This window comes from Schistocerca americana, chromosome 5 (genome assembly GCF_021461395.2).
Source record: "Schistocerca americana isolate TAMUIC-IGC-003095 chromosome 5, iqSchAmer2.1, whole genome shotgun sequence".
Classification (NCBI taxonomy): Eukaryota; Metazoa; Arthropoda; class Insecta; order Orthoptera; family Acrididae; genus Schistocerca; species Schistocerca americana.
Genome location: NC_060123.1, coordinates 719287654 through 719307295, shown reverse-complemented (window position 1 = coordinate 719307295; position 19642 = coordinate 719287654). Strand labels below are relative to the sequence as shown.

Here is a 19642-nt window from a genome sequence, read left to right as displayed (position 1 = left end):
CTCTTTGGGATGCACACTCTGATTGGGATCTCAGACACTATCTGTGGTTAACATAGGCAATTTAAGATGATTCTGCAACACTTCGTGTTATTACATGACCACTACTGTTAGTAATTCTCTGTTCTGCATTTGTTAATCTAGTGTCATGCTCTTGTAGGTTACCACTTAATGCTGTAATAAGTTCTGACAAGTTAGTTTCTAAATCAGTTATTATTGCACACACTTGCCCTCCAAACAGTTTACATTTGTCACTTTCCTCCTTAATTTTATCAGCCAAAATTTTATGATTCTCAGTACACAGTTTTTCTACATGATCTACTTGGGCCTGTACCGTATTCAAGTCAGCACTTATCTGTTCACCAAGCTGTTTACTACCTTCAGCAACTTGCTTCCTATGGGTAGTTAGTTCACCTTTTACTGTTACAATACTATTCTTACAGTCTTGTTTTTCACTTGGCAAATTTGTCCTTTTATGTTTGTGTTAAGATACAAACTCATTTAAGCCTGAAGATCTGTAATCCAATTCCTCCTGAATGTCCTCTTTAAATTTTTTCAGTTTATTATCCAACTGTTTTGACTGCTGTATAAACCCTTGATTAATTTCAGAAACTAATCCACTTATTTTACTATCCACATCAGACCCAAGTTCATTTATTTTTGTATTCTTACTATTTATTTCATTACCTGGTCCACTTATTTTACTATTAATTTCATTACCTAGTCCATTTATTTCAGATCTCACTCTGTTCATAATACAGCAGAGTCCCACTAATCTGAACCCCAATAATCCAAACGTTTGGTTAATCCGAAAATGAAAAATATTAATCTAAGTATGGATAACAGTGCAGTAAGCTGCTGTACATACACATTATTTTAATTTACACAGTACAGTAAACATGTATTAGAAAAATTCGCAAGAAAACATTAGATTTAAACAATGCATAAGAATGAAAGAAAAGGTGTCATACGTACTAAAATACAGCGGACATTTTATCCCTACTTTTTAGATGACAAAAACTCGGCCATTGTTTTTTGGCATAATGAAGACAGTCTGGAACTGGGAGAATATCAAGGAGGATTTAGATCCTGGAGAAGCTGCCCAGAACAGATAATCACCTTGAAATTAGTTATGGATGTCTACAAAAGAAGGCAAAAACAACTAGTCATAACCTTTGTAGATTTCAAAAAGGCGTATGATTGCATCCATAGATCTTCAATGATGAAAATATTAAGGAATTTTGGACTTCATCCTAAATTAATAAAAATGATACAGTTAACCTTAACAAACACCAAATCCAAAGTAAAATTTAGAGGAGAAATATCTGAACCATTTACGATTAAAACAGGGTTGAGACAGGGAGATTGTTTATCACCATTGCTATTCAATTGTGCTCTTGAATATGTAATGAGAGAATGGTACAAGGAAAATCCTATGAATATTAAAATTGGAACTAAGAAAGATAAAATAAACCTAAATTGCTTGGGATTTGCTGATGACCTAGCATTACTAGCTAATAATATTCAGGAAGCCACGAAACAAATAACAAGTTTACAAAATATAGCACAAAAATTAGGACTCCAGATATCATTTGAAAAGACTGAAATAATGGTAACAGATCCACTTGTAATAGATCACATCACAGTGAACAATAGGGAAATTAAAATAGTGAAACAATTTAAATACCTGGGTGAAATTATAACACACAAATTGGACGAGAAACCTGCATGGCGAGCAAGAACTAATAAAATGATAAAAGCTCAAAAACTAACATGGTCTACATACAATAAAAAATGTCTATCAATTAAAACAAAATTAAAACATTACAAGACGGTGGTTCAACCAGAGGTTACATACAGAAGTGAAACTCTTTTTAAAGTCACCCAGAAAAACAGAATTGACAAAATTTTAAAAGTAGAGAGAAGAATTGCTAGAACATGCATAAATAAGAAATATCAAAAAGCTGGGCAATGGCGGATAGTTCCAAATGAAGTGGTATACAGAGAACTGGAGCCCATCACCGATACTATACGAAAGAAAAGGATCTCTTTTTGTGGTCACCTTCTGAGGACACCAGAAACCAGATTATCAAGGAAAATTATTGAGAAACTCTGGAATTTGAAACAACAAGGAGGATGGCTTAAGGAAATAAGAGAGGATATGGAAGAACTGGAAATAACTCTGGATGACTTGCAGAACAAAACGCCAAATTTAAAGAAGTTGAGGGACACAGAAATAAGATTTAAACCAAAAATTGACAAACGACATACAATGAAAAGGGTATTTACAGATGAGGAACGACGAAAAGCATCGGAACGAATGAAGAGATACTGGGCCACTCGGAAGGGGAAAATACCAAAGAAGAGGACCAGAAATGATTGACTGAAGTGGTCCAATGAGGCCGTAAAAGCAGAAGAAGAAGAAGAAGAAGAAGACAGTCTGTTATATGATCCATAGTTGTGCCATCATCTCATAAACATCAAATCAGAAGGTGTAGCAGTGGGGTGTTGCTCCAAATAACGTAGTGCGAGGTCAAGGGCTTCTGCTGTGTCACTGTGTGGCACCAGCTCTCCTTCGTCGCTTTTGAGCTCATTGTCACTTCGGTCACAGCAGTCCACTTCTTCCTGGTCTCGAGTCACAGCAGCAATTAAATTAGCGTCAGTAAGGTTCTCCACACATGCCCCATCCACTGCCGTCCACCCATTTGTCTCTCCTTCACTAGCTTCTTCACATCCAGGGATTGTCTGTATCATTTGTAGTAGATTTTCCTCTCAATTTTCAACTAGGTTGTCCTGAAATTCAAGAGATTTCCGCAGTTTTCTCCACAATTTTCTCAGAGTATTTTTTGAAATATTCTGCCATGCCTCAGTGGTGCAATAAACAACATCCTTCACATTGGTGTTTTTTGTATTTTGTCCACTAAAGGAATGCTATCATCTTGGATCAGCATTCTTAAAAATTGTTTTCTGTAAATCAGTTTTAATGTCTGCTGTACACCCTGGTCCATTCGCTGTAGAAGTGGTGTAACATTTGGCGGCAAAAACTTCGCCACAGTTTCTCCATCACATAATTCTTCAGTGCTCGGGTGAGATGGCGCGTTATCAATAAAAAGGATTGCATGGCGAGACAAATGATTTTCCTTAGAAAACCATCAAACAGATTGAACAAACTGGCCGTGAAACCATTCTTTGAACAGCTTACCATCCATCTGTGCTTTTTTCTGGTTGCAATAATATACGAGCAGGGACTTCATGTTGCAGTTTTTAAAAGCTCTAGGCCTAGCAGATTTGCTGACCAGTGTTAAAGGCAGCTTGTCATTACCAGCAGTGTTGCTGCATGCTAATAAGGTCACATGATCTTCGGACATTTTAAAACCAGGAGCATGAGCTTCTGCTTTTGATGCCAGGCTTTTTGTTGGCAATGCCCTAAAATTAAGGCCAGTCTCATCAGCAATATATATTTGTTGGGTAGAATACTTTCCCTCTCTTATCATTTTTTCAAACTCACCCAAGTATTCCTTTGTTGCATCATGGTCTGGAGAAAGCTTCTCTCCAGTAATTGTTAGCTGACGAATTCCATGATGTTTTTTGAATCTGTTCAACCAACCCATAATCACACTAAAAGACTCATCACCATTCATTAACTTCTTCAGGTAAACAGCCTTGTCCTGAACCAGTGCTCCACTCATAAGAGTTCCCCTTTCTCTTTCCTGCATAAACCAAAGGAAATGAACTTCATCAATTTTATCGTACTGTGACTGTTTCAAAGTCTGCCAAATTTTGAGTGTTTTTCCCGAAGACATTGCACAGGACTGTTCAAGCTTCACTCTGTTCTTCTTCCAATCACAAATGGTAGCTTTACCAACACCCAGTTCCATTGCCAGTTTAGATACATTCTCACCATTGCCTATCCGCTTCAAAGCATTCAGTTTTTCTTTGAGAGTTAACGTTGTATGTTTCCATTTACACCTGAACAAATACAATACAACTGTTACCATGCCAACGATCAATAACTAACATAACCAAGCGCTTTATGAGCCAACTGGCAGTGCACTAACCTCAGACAGTACAAAGGTCTCAACCATGCACAACAACAAGGGCAGGAAGTGAGAGTGAGCCATTGTTCCCACACTTGTTCCCATTTGTTACCATGGTGTATCTGCTTGGTATACTTCATTCTAGAATTGTGTTGCTGTAATTCTGGCTAATCCGAACAAATCGGTAATCCGAACAAGGTTCGGTCCCAATTAGTTCGGATTAATGGGACTCTACTGTACTACTGCTAATAACACCCACCTGTTTCATAATGTTTTCGAGTACGGTTGCTATGTTAACTTTCTGCTCACCAGCCTCCAATGCTTGCTCTGTTTTCACTTCAGTAACAGTAAATGGTTCTAATTTAACATTGGAACCAGGTGTCTGTTCCCTACTTATGTCTTTTGTTTCCTTTACAAGACCTGATGCCAACTTAACAGCAGCTCATTAATTAGCTATAAGTATCAGATACTTAATGTGGCTAACCTCTTGTCATTAATTTGACACATATCAAACCTAAAATTTCCTCTCATACAGTCATCTGCAAATACTGGATCATCAAAATCTACAATCTCCTTCCTTTCACTTATTACAGGCTTATCACTTTTCTCCATGTTGACAATTTTCTTTCCACACACACATACACCCACACACACCAAACGAAGCAAAACGCTGCTTCACTTTCCCTCCACATTGTCAGCACAGTGAGATGTTACTGCGAGTGCGTCTGCCAGAGGCTGCCAGCTGCGGTCCAGTTTCTGGGATCGAACAGCACCGTCCACGGCTGCCAACTGCTCTTACTGCCCATCTGCTACAGCTCACTGCCCTGAGATGAGATGCTTCCATCGTCGTTCCTGTAGTCCACCGACTTCTCTCCCTGCTGTACCCTGACCCTCCACTAATACTGTTCACAGTATCTGCACTGGGTGTAAGTCCTTCTTCTATAGCATCATTGTCTGCCCCTTCACTCTACGATGCTAGTACCAGTTTAGCTGACAAAAGCAGTGTTGACAAAAATTTGACTAAGTACCTACCAAGCAAAGGCCACGCAACTCCATTCTTTGGGCAGTAGCTGAAAGTTCGTTAAACTATCAAGCATTCGGGATTCTTGCACGACTTGTTTAAAAAAATATCTGAAACTTCCTTTAAGTTGGTTTATTGTCTTTAAAACACAGAAAATGTCTGTGTAGTTCGTATTTAATATCCTGCCATCAATTACGCGATGTTGCTGACTGTCACTTAAAAGTTCTCACCCGAAAGGATCCGGAACATATTTCGTCCGATCCGATATTTTGAACATCCCAAAGTCACTGACCCACAACTACTTGCGAGTAACACATTCAGTTGTTCAGTAGACTTCTTATAAAGAAATGCTCGCCATAATGTCTTGTAATCTGCACGAAACACGGCACGCAGAGTTTATGTATGACATAAAGTTTTGGTATGTGAATATTTCCTAAAATAAACCACCCACAAAGCTGAAACTTTCACAAAATACTCAGCACTGTAGTTGCATTTCGTCAACAACACGAGAACCGATCGAAAGTGTGAATTTTCTTCGTGCACTACCGAGCTATTATATTGACTCGTAGCGCTGAGGCACAAAGCCCTACTAGATCGCGTTGGAAGTGCTGAATTCCTATTGTCTGGTGTGTTAAGCAGCCAGTCAGATCATATTGAGCACTTCTATACTCGAGATATTTCTAATGTCAGCCAATCAGATTACCACAAGTAATTTAGACTAGAACTCTCATAGTTCTGAAACTAAATAAAATTTAATGAAAACAAAGTACAATTCCTTTCGACAAAATAAATTACTAATAAATTTAACTCTCAATGCCCCTTGTGGCTACCTTTTACAAAATCGAGCTCACACGGACATTCATCATAAATTCCCCTATTGCACAACTACTTCTCACACATACATTTACATAGTTTTCATATAATATCACATCCTCACTTTACATATGTCCTGCATTCACTCTCTCTGTCCCTCAAACACTCTCACACAACCAAAACACGATGAAATAGTACGAGCGTAATCCCAAAAGTAAGGTCTCCTAATTTTTTATAAGTACATAGACCTGTTTATTTCTACAATGGTTTACATCAGTTTACAGCTTGAACATTTAGCTATTTTTTGACATAATCACCATTTCTGTCGATGTGCTTTTGTAGACACTGTGGCAGTTTTTGTATTCCAATGTCATACCAGCTTCCCGCTGTGTTGCGAAGAAGGGTGCCGCCACTGGCGTGATTGTTGCTTGGTCTCAGGTGTAAAGTGGTATACCCAGGTTTTGTCACCCATGACAATTGAGTCCAGAAAGTTGTCCCGTTGGGCTACAAGGTGGTGAAGAAATGCGCGGGAAGCATCAACTCGTTGCTGCATGTGGTCCTCAGCATGCGTGGCACCCATCTTGCGCACACCTTCCGGTAGTTCAGTGTTTGCGTTAAAATTCTGTGAGCGGCGCTTCGGTAAACCTCAGGAATCGAAGCGCAGAGATCACCCAGATCCTTATGCATACTTTGCTCAACCTTCAACACTGTCTCCTCCGAAATTGATGGTCTCCCGCTCCCTTCTTCATCGTGAATTTTGGTCCAACCAGCTGAAAAAGCTCTACACCACTTAGGAACATTTTTGACATCCATACATGACTCACCATACACTTCCATCAATTGGCGATGGATTTCAATCGGCGCAGTGCCCTTTGCGTTCAAAAACCAAATAACTGCGTGCAATTCGCACTTGTCGGTAACATCCAACGGGAGCTACATTCTCAACGGCTGCCAAGCCAAGACTGAGCGCCTCAGCACGGCGTGCGCATGTTTACACACAGCACGTGAAGCACTCTTCATAACAGCGTGACCAACTGCCACACAGAGTTCTGTACTTATAAAAAAATAGGAGACCTTACTTTTGGGATTACCCTCGTAATTTTCCTAATGTCAGTTATCTGTGCCAATGAAACTAAAAAAAAAAAATCCAGAAAATTTGATTATATGAATCTATCCTCTTGGTTTTAGTTTCAGTAGGTACTATAGATGAACATATTACAATCCCTAAGTCAGTTTTTCATTTCCAGCAGTGTCTCAGATAAAAATATATATCTTTGAAAGTATTTGTGTTTTTGTTTTGAAATTTTAAAAGTGTGGTTGTGTTGTTCGTAGAATTTGGTTTGCTAAATATGCAAAAGATCGATTAATAATTTATTGTACTTCCTCAGATTTGTGGAGGGCATGTGTAAGGTATTGCAGACAGCGTTAGGAAAGTACACGGCTTCCTCGGCCCAGTAGCCAGTGTCAGCTGTGTCAGTGTAAGAACTGATATCTGCTCTTCTCCCGCGTCCACGGCAAGCTATGCTTTCAATGCAAGATGACAACTCGTAATAACTGGCCGGCCATGTTACAACCCCCCCACCCCCCTCCCCGAGTTCCCTACCCTCCTCACCGAAACACACGCTCAGTGTTAATTTATTAGGGACTTGTTATGATGCTGTCTTGCTCCTTGTGTCCCATCCCTAGAAATCTCAAGGGAAATTTGTTTCAAGTTTGAATAGCCACCCTGGTTGTGAATATTTCATTCTCACACACACGAGCAGAAGTGAACTATTATATACAATTCGTTTTCTCAAGACTGGAATTAGATATTGATATCTTCCCAAGTTTAAATAAAAATTCAGTACATTAGCTAAATTTAATATGCAGTAATATATGGTCTAAAATGCACAGACACAAATTTATAGCGATCCCTATTTTTCACCGCAACAAATTCAAATTTCGTGCATGTGTGAAATATGACAGTCACTATGATGATTAACGAAATTATAGGCAGTTCATCATGAAGCTGGGCGTGTAAAGGTATAACTAATAAAAAACCAGTTTTTTCACCAAATTGTTTCTTTAAAATAGTGTGAGAAAACTTGCACAGTAGCCGATGTGAGAACTCTGATGTGAGATAGCTGGAAACCGGTGTGCTGAGCAGAGGTCGGTTTGGTGGGCTTCCTGACTGACAGTGGCCTGCTGCAGTGTTCACGTTTTGCACCCAGCTGTCATGCCAGATGGCCAGTCCCGAGAACTGTCGGTACAGTAGGAGTGTTGAGGCTGCACAAACACACAGGCAGAGACTGCAGGTATCCGAGAATCCACTGGAAACTCATGACCCGTCAGGAAAATCCGCTCGCGTGTGGCCAGCTAATTTGGAGATAAGCCAAAACTTGAAGCGGAGCCCTTGAGCCGTTGCCCCTTGCGAGGCTTTTTGCAACACCCATTCAAAATGATCAGCATTTATTCACTCACTCGTGTTTCGATTCGCCTTCCTAGGTGCACCTGCTTTTGCTTGCTGTGGGGGTTTTGTCAACAGAAAACTTTCCATCCTGCCTTTTGGCAGATCTTGCGGTGTTGACGTTGTAGATTGCAGTGAAACTGGACAAAGTGAAATCCAGTGCCAAATGATTGGAGGTTTGATGGTATCGAGGCCAATGAGATGACAGAGTTCCAGGTGTATTGCACACTGTACAGCAAGTCTGTCACTCTCACCAGCATGGGGAAGATGGCTCTCTTCAGCACTTTGAGGCAGTTGTAGCAGTCAAAAAGACAGCAAAATTCATATTTTTTGCCAAACTTTGGGAAATGGAGTGCTGTGATCATTAAGTGATGCGTAGACTCTTAGAGGCTGGCTGTGTAACGTGTCACCTAGATCATCTTTTGGCGATGTGTTTTGAGTGAGGTTGTCACCTCACATTACCCTGTATTTGCTTGGCCTCTAGCAGTTTTAAGAGTTTCTTAAACCAGTTGAGAGTGGGTTTTTATTCTTATCTAGTGCTTTGTATACCCTCACTGACCCTAATGTGATTTTATTTTCTGGACAATTGTGTTATTTTTACCTGCCATTTTGATGATGCCGTGTGCTTTAAGAAGTAAGAGAGGAGAACAGGAATGTTGGGTGAGCTGGAAATCCTTGCCAATGAGGTGGCACTCCATAGTGAGCACCGTACTTTCGCACTCTCGTCCTACACTTGAGCAGTTTGATGTAACCTACCTTTTCCTTTTCGAATGTCAAGTTTTGGCACTCATTATGGAAATTTGTCACTGGTTTTGCAGCGAGGGAGGAGTAGTGAGGTACACACTGCTGCCCCCATATCCCAATGTTTTTGTTCTTCTCACTTCCTTTTTAGAGGATGAGGTCGGTTTCATTCGACAAAGGGATCCATTTAATTAATCTCTCCTTGGTCACGTGCATACCACCTATTGGCAACCACTGTTCTTTGATCGATAGTATCACACAGATGATGGTATTGTCTTATTAGGATGTTTGATTATCTTCAGGCTGCTGGTACTTCTGGATCATGCTCCCTGTCATCTGGTGGGATAACTGCACTTGACAAAGATGATCCCTTCACTCTCAGTAAGATGGCGGCGACTGATGAATTGGGGATCTCGCAGTTTACCATTGGGTTTTCATGTTCCACCCTGCACCTCCAATCTGCAGCCCTGTACCACCTCCACCACTGCCACTAATGTCGCATTTGCTAACAGTTGTATCGCAAAGTACCTGGTCCCGGAAAACGTTACGAGGGTGGAAATATTACGGACTCTGCTGGCCATTGGAAACTGTGTGTTCTTTTCTTCAACGGGCAAGCAGACTGCTTTGTTTCAGGTTGTGTTCCTTAATGATAATTTAACTAGTCAGTGCAACTCCAGTGCACCGAGACATTGTTATATCGTTTATAGGTTAGATCCATACTTTAAAAAAATGTTCTCACAGGTCTCGAAGGGGAAATTATTCTTGTAATCTCATTTGATGAGACCCATAACAAGGTGGCTCAGTTGCAGCAAATGGATTTTGCTCTCAGCTATTGTTACAGAATAAACAAATAGGTTGAAATGCACTACTTTTCATTCCATTTTTGGGCCATACCACTGCTGCTCATATTTTGAACTGTTTTAAGAAAAAAACTTATGACCTGAACCTTACCAACATGCTTCAAATGTCAATGGTTTGTCCAGACGTCAACTAGGCATTCTTGAAGGACTTGCATCTTCATCTGAAGAGTATTCATGGGGACAGTGCATCAGATTTTATTGATATGAGATCTTGTGGTCTCCATACAAGAATGCAACGTTAAAGACTAACTGGGGCATTGTCCCTTTTCTGAGATAGATTTGTAATGTGTTGAAGAATGTAAATGCAAGAAGAGCTGGTTATCTACATATATACTCCACTAGCCACCAAGCGATATGTGGCAGAGGGCACAATTTGTGCAAAAGGCATTTTTCCCCCCCACCCCCCCTTCTGTTCCACTGGCAGATCACGCGAGGGAAAAATGATTGTCTGAATGCCTCAGTACGAGCTCTAATTTCCCTTATCTTTGAATGGTGATGATTGCGTGATTTGAAATTTGGTGGTAATAATATATACTGTACATCCTCAGTGAAGATCCGATTTTTAGTGAGCAGCCCCTTCTGATTAGCACATCATCTACCTGCAAATGTGTCCCACTTCAAACTTTCTATGAGATTTGTAACACTCTCGTGATTGCTAAATGTACCAGTCACGAATCTTGCTGCTCTTCTTTGGACCTTATCAATCTCTTGAATCAGACCCAACTGCTAAGGGTCCCATGCAGACGAACAATACTCTAATACTGGACGAACTAAAGTATTATGAACAATTTCCTTTGCTGAAGGCATGCATCACTTCAGGATTCTACCAATAAACTGCAACCTTGCCCGTTATTTGTGTAATCTGATCATTCCATTTGAGATCATTTAGTATAGTCACACCCAGATACTTGACGGATGTTACCGCTTCCAAAGACTGGGCATTTATTTTGTACTCGCACATTAATGGGGAATTTTTGTCTTGTTATACGCATTAGGTTACACTGCCAGTCATTACACCACACATTTATTTTCTCCAAATCCTCATAGATTTGTTCACAACTTTCATGTAATACTTCTTTCCTGTAGACTACAGCATTATCGGCAAACAGTCCAATGTCACCGTTTATGTAAATCACTGCCCTGGGGCACACCTGATGATACGCTTCTTTCTGTTGAAGCCGCCCCATTCAGGACGACATACTACTCACTGTCTGTTAGAAAACTTTCTATCCAACCGCATATGCCATAGGATAGACTGTAAGCGTGCACTTTTTGGAGCAAGCGACAGTGCGGAACTGAGTCTAACACATTTCTAAAGTCGAGGAATGTGGCATCAACCTGGGAGCCAGTATCTAGAGCTTGTTGTATATCGTGCACAAAGAGGGCCAGCTGTGTCTCACATGACCGCTGTTTCCTAAAACCGTGCTGGGTTCTGCAGATGAGCTTCTCAGAGTTTAGAAAGGTCATTATGTCTGAACGTATGTCATTATGTCTGAAAGGTCACTATAAGAGATTTAATGAACTTGAAAATCTGCCATTTCCTAAAACGTTTTGCTCCATGTGCAGGCTGGCAAACGAGGATGTGGTCAATTGGGGTGTAAAGCCATTCTCTTTCTAAAGACTTACACAGACAAAGTAATGGAGCATTAGATTAAAATAGGTACTTACAGCTGGTGAACGATGTTGAAGTACCTCACAGATCCTCTGCTGCCAGTTAAAAACCTTTTTTTGGTTTTGCTTCGGGGTAGGTCAGGCCCTCAGGTAGGTCAGACCCTTTTTGAGATACTTCCAATGTGCGGCTCTTATGGCTCCTTTCCTGTACAGTGCTTTGTCTTCTATACTTGCTGATACAGCGTCTAAAAGTACTTAATCTTGATGAATTGTGTGCTGCAAAATCGGTATGTGATATAAAACTTGATGATGGAACTGGTCTTATTCCTGCCAAAGAAGTTAACTTACACCATTCTGTACTGTTTGATCTGAGAAAGATGAAAGTGACTGCCAAAGATATTCAGCAAGCCTCCTACTGAAGTCACCTTTGTAGTATAGCATTTGCAGGTACATAAGCTTTTTTGATCCAGCTACAATAAATAGCAGCCTGAGAACTAATGAGAGTAGACTCTCAAATACCTCACAGAAATTATCTGCACAAAATTGGGTGAGTGCTAAGGACTGTGATAAAGTTGAGAAAGAATTTGCACAACTTCCTGGTAATCAACAATTTTTGAATTTCTGTGCAAGCTAAAAGAAAAATGAGAGAATCAATCACTTTTGGAGAGACTTACTGGATGGTGATACCATCTGTCAGCATTTATATAGCTTTCTTCAAAAGGTTATCATTCGGAGCCACAGTTGAATATTTGTAGAGGAAGGTTTTCCATTAATAAAGAGTACATGACAGTTAACCGAGAAATGAAGTAATCGGTAACTACTTGTCAGCTATACGATGGCCTGAAATCAGCTGACTGTACCTTCAAGATCGAAGTTAACAATAGAACAATTGTGGACTATTGCAATGATCGAGATCGATATGGTCAGGCTTTCCAATGAAAGCAATGTGAAGAAGTTGAATAAGCCAGATAGCTAGATGGAAGAGATTCAGTTACATGTGAGCTAATGAACTGAAGGCCAAAAAGCTATGGTCCCCAGGTGGTACTGCTGCAATACTAACTCGAGTTAATTTCAGAGGTAAAGTGGCTAGGTATTTACATGCTAATGGGCTGTGCTCACTCGGGCAATTTGTGCATTGCGGTGTATATAATAAACACTTGCACCTCACCTGGCCTGAGGTCTGTGCTCGCTTGCGGCTCACTCTGCTGTAATCTACTTCCTACTTTGCACATTTCTGACTGAATGTGGTCATTGTGCTACATCACCCTTCAGATTGTAAATCCCGTAAAGAAGACAGTGACTTCCTGTTCATTCTGAATTAGAGTTAACAACATGTTCCTTTCTTCTTTTTGTCAACATGTCTGTTAACTCATCCTTCAGGTGTTAGGGTAGAACGGTAAAACTGCATCTGGAAATTAGTGAATTTTGCGTTCGGAAACTTCTGGCAACCTTGAGACTAACCTCCATTCTGGTATTATTTGTGACATTTTGTTTACTTGGTTTACCTGATCAGATTAGGGCCTTCGGATCATCTCTTACAGTAATTTTTGCTCCACAGATACTGAATGGATGATGATAATTTCAGTTTCACATATAGCAGTCGGTTGATAGTAATACCATTAAAAGTGATGTGGAACAAGATTTGAATGTACCTAATGCAATTTGGATGAATAGGACTGACTAATACGTAATACCAGTAGTACAGTAGATCCTCATTCCTCCAAACTAGATACGACTGCAGGTCATTTGGGTTAACAAAAATGTGTAAATTTCAGAAACATTTACAATGATGTTAGTTAAATAACATAACTGCTGGGTCAGTATACAGGTAGAATAACATACGAGACACAAGCCCAGATTCTGTGCCAATCACGAGCACCCAGCTTGACTGTCGAGCTGTCCGAGCACACTTCTGGGCCTGGCTCGAGTGCCGTATACGAGTACTTCCACCGGGGGAACAGAGCCGCCGGGGGACCGCAGCTCACCCTTAGTTTCTACAATTTCCACTGCTTCTCTTCATGTATTTCTGAACTCGTTCCACATCCTGTAATGTTCTGCTCCTAGGTGGCACGGATTCAGAAGGAAAAACAGCAGAACCGGTGACGGTGGAAGTTTATAATGTAACAGTAGAGGCGGCTGCTCTCGAAAAGCACGAAATAAATTTTCGACTCCTGGGTGTCACAAGTTTTAATTATTTGTGGCTTATCTCAGTAGATAACTTCACAAACTTTTTTACATCGTTTTTAATTGATAAGAATTATTTTATGTTTTCAGGCCAGCACACAACCGGGTCACGTTCAGAGCCCCCACGAGACATTCCTCGAGGAGGAAATTGTAAGTATCAGATGTCGCACAGCTAGTAGAATAAATTCTTGTCAAAGATTTGACAGCCAAAATGTCCACATACTGGCAGTTGTGTAGTTGAAATGTGGTTAAAGTAGTTTGTCACTTCCGTACGGAGGCAGCGGATGGTAGTGTCGCCACGAGCACATCCCGAGCGGGTGCCTGCAGTACCGTACGGACCAGGCACACTACTGCTGGATGACAGAGGGGCCGGCAGTTTGCACCGTATCTGCCAGACGTCCTGTCATGTGATGGGCTTTGAACTAAATGTCAAAAGTCACTAATTACTATTGTCGCACTATGCAAGTACTGACCAAAGTTTTAATTATCAATACAAAACAATTGCAAGTACACGTCTCCAGTTCTGGTACACACTGAAATTTCCACAGGTACATGTCTGCAGTCTCCGTTCCCACAACACACAGCACTGTAACACACCTCTAGAAGACGCGAAACAGAAAGGAGCAGTACATGTCCACTTTACTGTTGGGCTGCTCTTCTGGTAACATGTTACAGTGGTGAGTGCTGTGCTGTAGGAACTTAAATGTGTACCATTGCTGCAGAGGTGTAGCTGGGTGGAGAAAAGAAAAACTTATTACGTAGTCTTGATGTGATATTTAAAAGTTTGGCTACCATTTGTACCTGCTCTGTTTTTCACATTGTTTCGATACAGTTTTTACAAGTGATATTTCACACTCTAAGGTTTTGGCTAAATTTAAAAAGGAGAAAAAGAGATTAGCTACACCCTTTGGCTTGTTGATAATCTGTACATGTTCATTCAGTTGGTGTCGTTCACTTTCCTTTTACAATTCTTTTAATTTGTTTAGCTATATTGTCTTGTAGAAGAAGGTCTAATTAGATGAATGACGAACACTAACTTCACTTAACAAAGGTTTATTCAGCACTTGCACATACAAGAGCGCAGAGTGAAATGCCTCCAGCTAGAACAGTTATACAGCTACAGAATATTAGAGTACAATCATTCTTGACATTTGTGGATACTTCTGGAACGTACTCAAACCACATATAGAAATTGAAGTTTTACAGTTGAGGCGAGTTTTGAACTCACAACCCTCCATGCAACAGTCTGTTATTGTAACCACTACACCACACTGATTGTGCTACTCAGCTTCTTCTGCAACAGTGCTCCCTCCTTAAGAGAACAGCGTCTCCATGTTATGTCTTCCTAGTCCGGGAACAAGTCCTCGGTCCTGCATACTTTTACTCCCAATGACTTATGCTCACCCTGGCGGTGATCTTAGAACTTCTTTTGCTACTACGCTCTTCGTCACCTTTCCGCTTGTTGCCTGTCTCTGGAGCTCTGAATTTACCCTGGGATGCAGGATCCTTTTAGGGCTTCATTCGAAGGACGTGGACCGTATCTCTGATCTTTTGTCTTCTTGTGTTGGGTGCAAAATCTTCAACTTCATAAGTAACATCAGACAACTGTCTTACAACCTTATAGGGTCCAAAGTAGTGCCTGAGGAGCTTCTCAGAGAGACCAGCCTTTCGAACAGAATTGAAGATCCAGACAAGGTCACCAGGCTGGTAGACAACAGGACGGTGGCTCACGTCATACCTTCGGCGATCATTTTCTTGAGCCTGCAGCGTGCGAAGTCGAGCTAACTGCCAAACTTTCTCATCTCTGGTTAACACCTGGCTGATTTAGTCGTCGTCCACATCATCAGGATGTAATGGAAACACAGTGTCCATCGCCATAGTCACCTCAAGCCCATGCATCAGGAAAAATGGCATAAATCCTGTGGTGTCTTGTTTGGCGGTGTTGTAGGCAAATGTCACGAAAGGTAGCACCTCATCCTAGTTGCTCTGCGCAACATTGACGAACATTGATAGCATGTCGTCCAAGGTCTTATTAAGGCATTCAGTAAGCTCGTTAGTTTCTGAAAGGTAGGCAGTCATCATGTGATGAATAATGTTGCACTGAAGGTTTATCTCTGTCACAAGATTCGATTAAAAAACTTTCTCTCAACCCGTAATTAATGACCTTGGGGCATCGTGTTTTAATACAATGTCTTCCACGATGAATTTGGCTACCTCAGATGCTTTGACTGTTTTCACGGCTTTTGTAACGCCATAGCGTTCAGGTAATCACTGCAAACAATACTCCATATATTGCCACTAGCAGACATTGGAAATCGTCCGAGGAGGTCAATCCCAACATACTGGAAAGGCGTTTCGGCTGGCGGAATTGGTATGAGTCGGCCAGATGGTTTCTGAGGAACTGACTTTCTCCTCTGGCACTCTCGACAGTGCAACACATAGTGACGGACACTCCTAAATAAACCTGGCCAGAAAAATGTCTTGCAGATTCTATCGTATGCCTTAATAAAAACTGAATGTCCGGCCTCATGTGTGTCATGGAACTTCTGTAGAATTTCTTAAGTGCATGTATTTAGGAATCACTCGTAGCCACCTCTTTCCAAACGGATCAAAGTTTTTCTTGCAAAGTAATACATTAAATTGTCCTTTCACATCCTCTGACCGATTTAAGGCAAGCGACGAAAATATCGCAAAAAATAACTATACCAGAAAAGACAATGTAGTGATTTGTGTTGGAGCAAATGACGTCTACAAAAACAGTGCCATGAGACTTATATTATTCTTAACAAATACGAACATTGTACTCATGAACTTTAGCCTCAGATATGACCTGCCTGAAAGCTCACCAATAAACAAAGAAATTAGTAGATAAAATGTTAAACTTAAAAGCACTTGCAACACATTCAGTAATGTCAGACTAATAGATGTCAACTCACCTGACAGAACATGCTTCACCAGATATGGTGGACTTCACTTGAACAATAAAGGAAATTATACATGAGGAAAGATGATAAATATAGCTATTAAGTGTAAGTCCCAAAAGACCATCAGAGAACTAGTGTGGCATGAACCCAGTACTGAACCAACAGCAGCAGCCAGCTCACCAGACTGCAACAGAAGTGTACCAGCCAGAACTGCAGATACAGCCACATCAACACCCAAGAGGATGGATAATGCTGCCACTTGCTGATCTACCAGATGCAGGAAAGTGACTAGCTGTAGTGAAGATTTTTTATGAACTAGTATGCCCCAGTCAGTGCCACAAAAACCGTGAATACAGAAGTATCAAATTCTTTGCCTATCCTTGCTGACAACAGAATTTTAATTTTGCATCTAAATGTACAGTCAATCAGAAACAAAATAGATGAAATATATGTTTTCCTAATTTCAAACCTATGCCACATTTTTTGTGTAAATGAACACTGGCTCACACCTCATGAGATTGCCCTGTATATCCCTGAAGGATTTGAGTTAGCAAGTTCATACTGTAGAAACAAAAGCAGACATGAAGGAGTTGCAGTTTTTGTAAACAAAAACTCTAACACTGAATATGTAGCACAGAAAGATGATCAGTTTTGCAAAGACCAACTTTTTGAAATTGTTGTAGTGCTACTTCCAAAACAAAAGTTAGTGCTCATCTCTATTTATCGCACCCCAAGCTCTGATACCAATCAGTTTATTGATCAAATGGAGCCTCTAAAGAAGTACCTGTTGGTAAAATAAAGGCACCACAAGATAGTATACATTGGTGACATTGATATTGACATTCTACAAAAAACACTGTCACACATTTTCAAAACCTGCTAAGATCCAACAACTTGTACTGTGTGAATGACCAGCCAACATGATTAGCAGCATGCCTGGATGATGTAATTTCCAATTTAACAAAATATGAATATCAGTATGGAGTGATAGATCCAGTATTATTTGATCACCATGGCCTATGGCTGATGGTCAACCATGAAACATACCCTTTTCAGCAACCTAAACACATTAAGAGGATCAGACTGTTATATCCTGCCAACATCACACAGCTAAGACAAAAATTATCAGATATTGAGTGGGACTGAGTATATAACGGTGATAGCAATAATAATAATAATGGCATGTGACAAGGGCCTCCCATCGGGTAGACCGCCCGCCTGGTGCAAGTCTTTCGATTTGACGCCACTTCGGCGACTTGCGCGTCGATGGGGATGCTGTGATAGCAGTGACAATGCTTTTAACATATTTATTAACATACTAATGAGCTTAGTTCGAAGCTGCTGCCCACAAGTAACTAAAAAGGTGAGAACACATGGATATCAAACAAGAAAAAGTGGAACAACTGGTTCACTCCTAACCTGCATGACCAGAGAAAAACTCTTATTGCCCTAAATAAAATGGCTAAAACTGGTAATCTATAATGGAAACAGAGGTACAAAGAAGCCAGGAAGAGGTACAGGACAGAAATACAGAGAGCAAAGAGCCAATGATGGTTTCATAGAAAATTCCAGCAACGAATGCAAAGCAGTTTGCAAGGTAATCAACGCAATAGCAGGGAAACACAAAAACAGACAAGCAATTCCACTATTGCCAGATAAATTGAATGAATTCATTGTAAACAGCACAAAGTATGAAGCTGCTCCTACCTCTGCACCAAATGATGCAACTTCTGGAAGCTTTTTCCACAACATACCTGACAATAACTTATCATTTAAATGGAAACAGGTTACCTGCCAAATTGTACACAAAGTGGTCAAAAACCTACAACCATCTTACAGTGAAGATCTGTATGGTATTTCAAACAACATCCTGAAACAAATAATTGACATAATTCTTGCCCCTCTTACCTTACTGATCAATAATACCTTTAAAACTGGAAAATTTCCTGAGGTCCTGAAGGCTACTATTGCTGTCCCTATTTATAAATAAGGGGAAATAAACAACCCTGAAAGTTATCGCCCAATATCTCTCATACCTATAATATCCAAGGTAATAGAATGTTGTATTAAATTACAACTTGGCAACTATTTTGAAGATCATAATCTTATCTCCTCATCACTCTTTGGATTTAGGCCAGATTTGTCTACAGTAAATGCAGTAGAAACTCTTGTAACAGACATTCTTAATGGCTTTGAGAACAATTCCTACACATGTGCCTTACTACTAGATCTGAGCAAAGAATTTGATACTGTCACATGAAATACTCATAAATAAGCTGGAGTACTATGGTATCACAAATAATGAACGAACTGACACTAATTTGATCATACTTGACTAAGAGAACTCAAGTGTTCATGGTAAATAACTGTCAATCAAATGCCCTGCCAGTGGTTAGAGGTGTGCCACAAGGCTCAGTGTGTGGGCCATTCCTTTTCTTAATATACATGAATGACTTGCCTACTTTCTTGCCTGACAAGCCAGTAATATATGCTGAAGACACAAATTGGAGGAGGTGAAACAAAAAACAAAAGCTAGTCTTGAAAAGGCTGCCATATGGCTTCACGGTAACATGTTAATCCTAAACAATAGCAAAACCAAGACTATGTTTTTCTACCTGCACAAGCTTAACGAAAAAGTAAATGAATCTGACTCGGTAAGGCTTCTTGGAACCCACCTGTATCCTAAACTGACTTGGAACTGCCATACTGAACAGTTATGTAGCAAACTATTGAGAGTAGTCTTCTTGTTAAAGAAATTAAAACCATTAGTTAGCAAACAACAACTTCTAACTTCTTACTTTGCCTTCTTTCAGTGTCACCTCCAGCACGCAATAAAACTGTGGGACAACTCCCATGTTGCTCAGACAGTGTTCACATGGCAGAAGAAAGCCATAAGAGCAATTACAGGCATTACAAACCAAAAATCATGTAGAAAGCATTTTAAAGACCTCATCATCTTGACTGTACCTTCCCTTTACACTAAAACATTTCTTCTCTCTACAAAACAT

General features: G+C 40.3%; 1 protein-coding gene across 1 annotated transcript in view; it reads left to right on the top strand.

The window, feature by feature from the left end:
* LOC124616658 (hypermethylated in cancer 1 protein-like) overlaps window positions 1-19642 on the top strand; it is a 410590-nt gene that overhangs the window by 249389 nt on the left and 141559 nt on the right. Inside the window, exon 7 of the mRNA XM_047144986.1 lies at window positions 13801-13860. Coding sequence (XP_047000942.1) covers window positions 13801-13860 — 60 coding nt within the window. The remainder of the gene's footprint in view (window positions 1-13800; window positions 13861-19642) is intronic.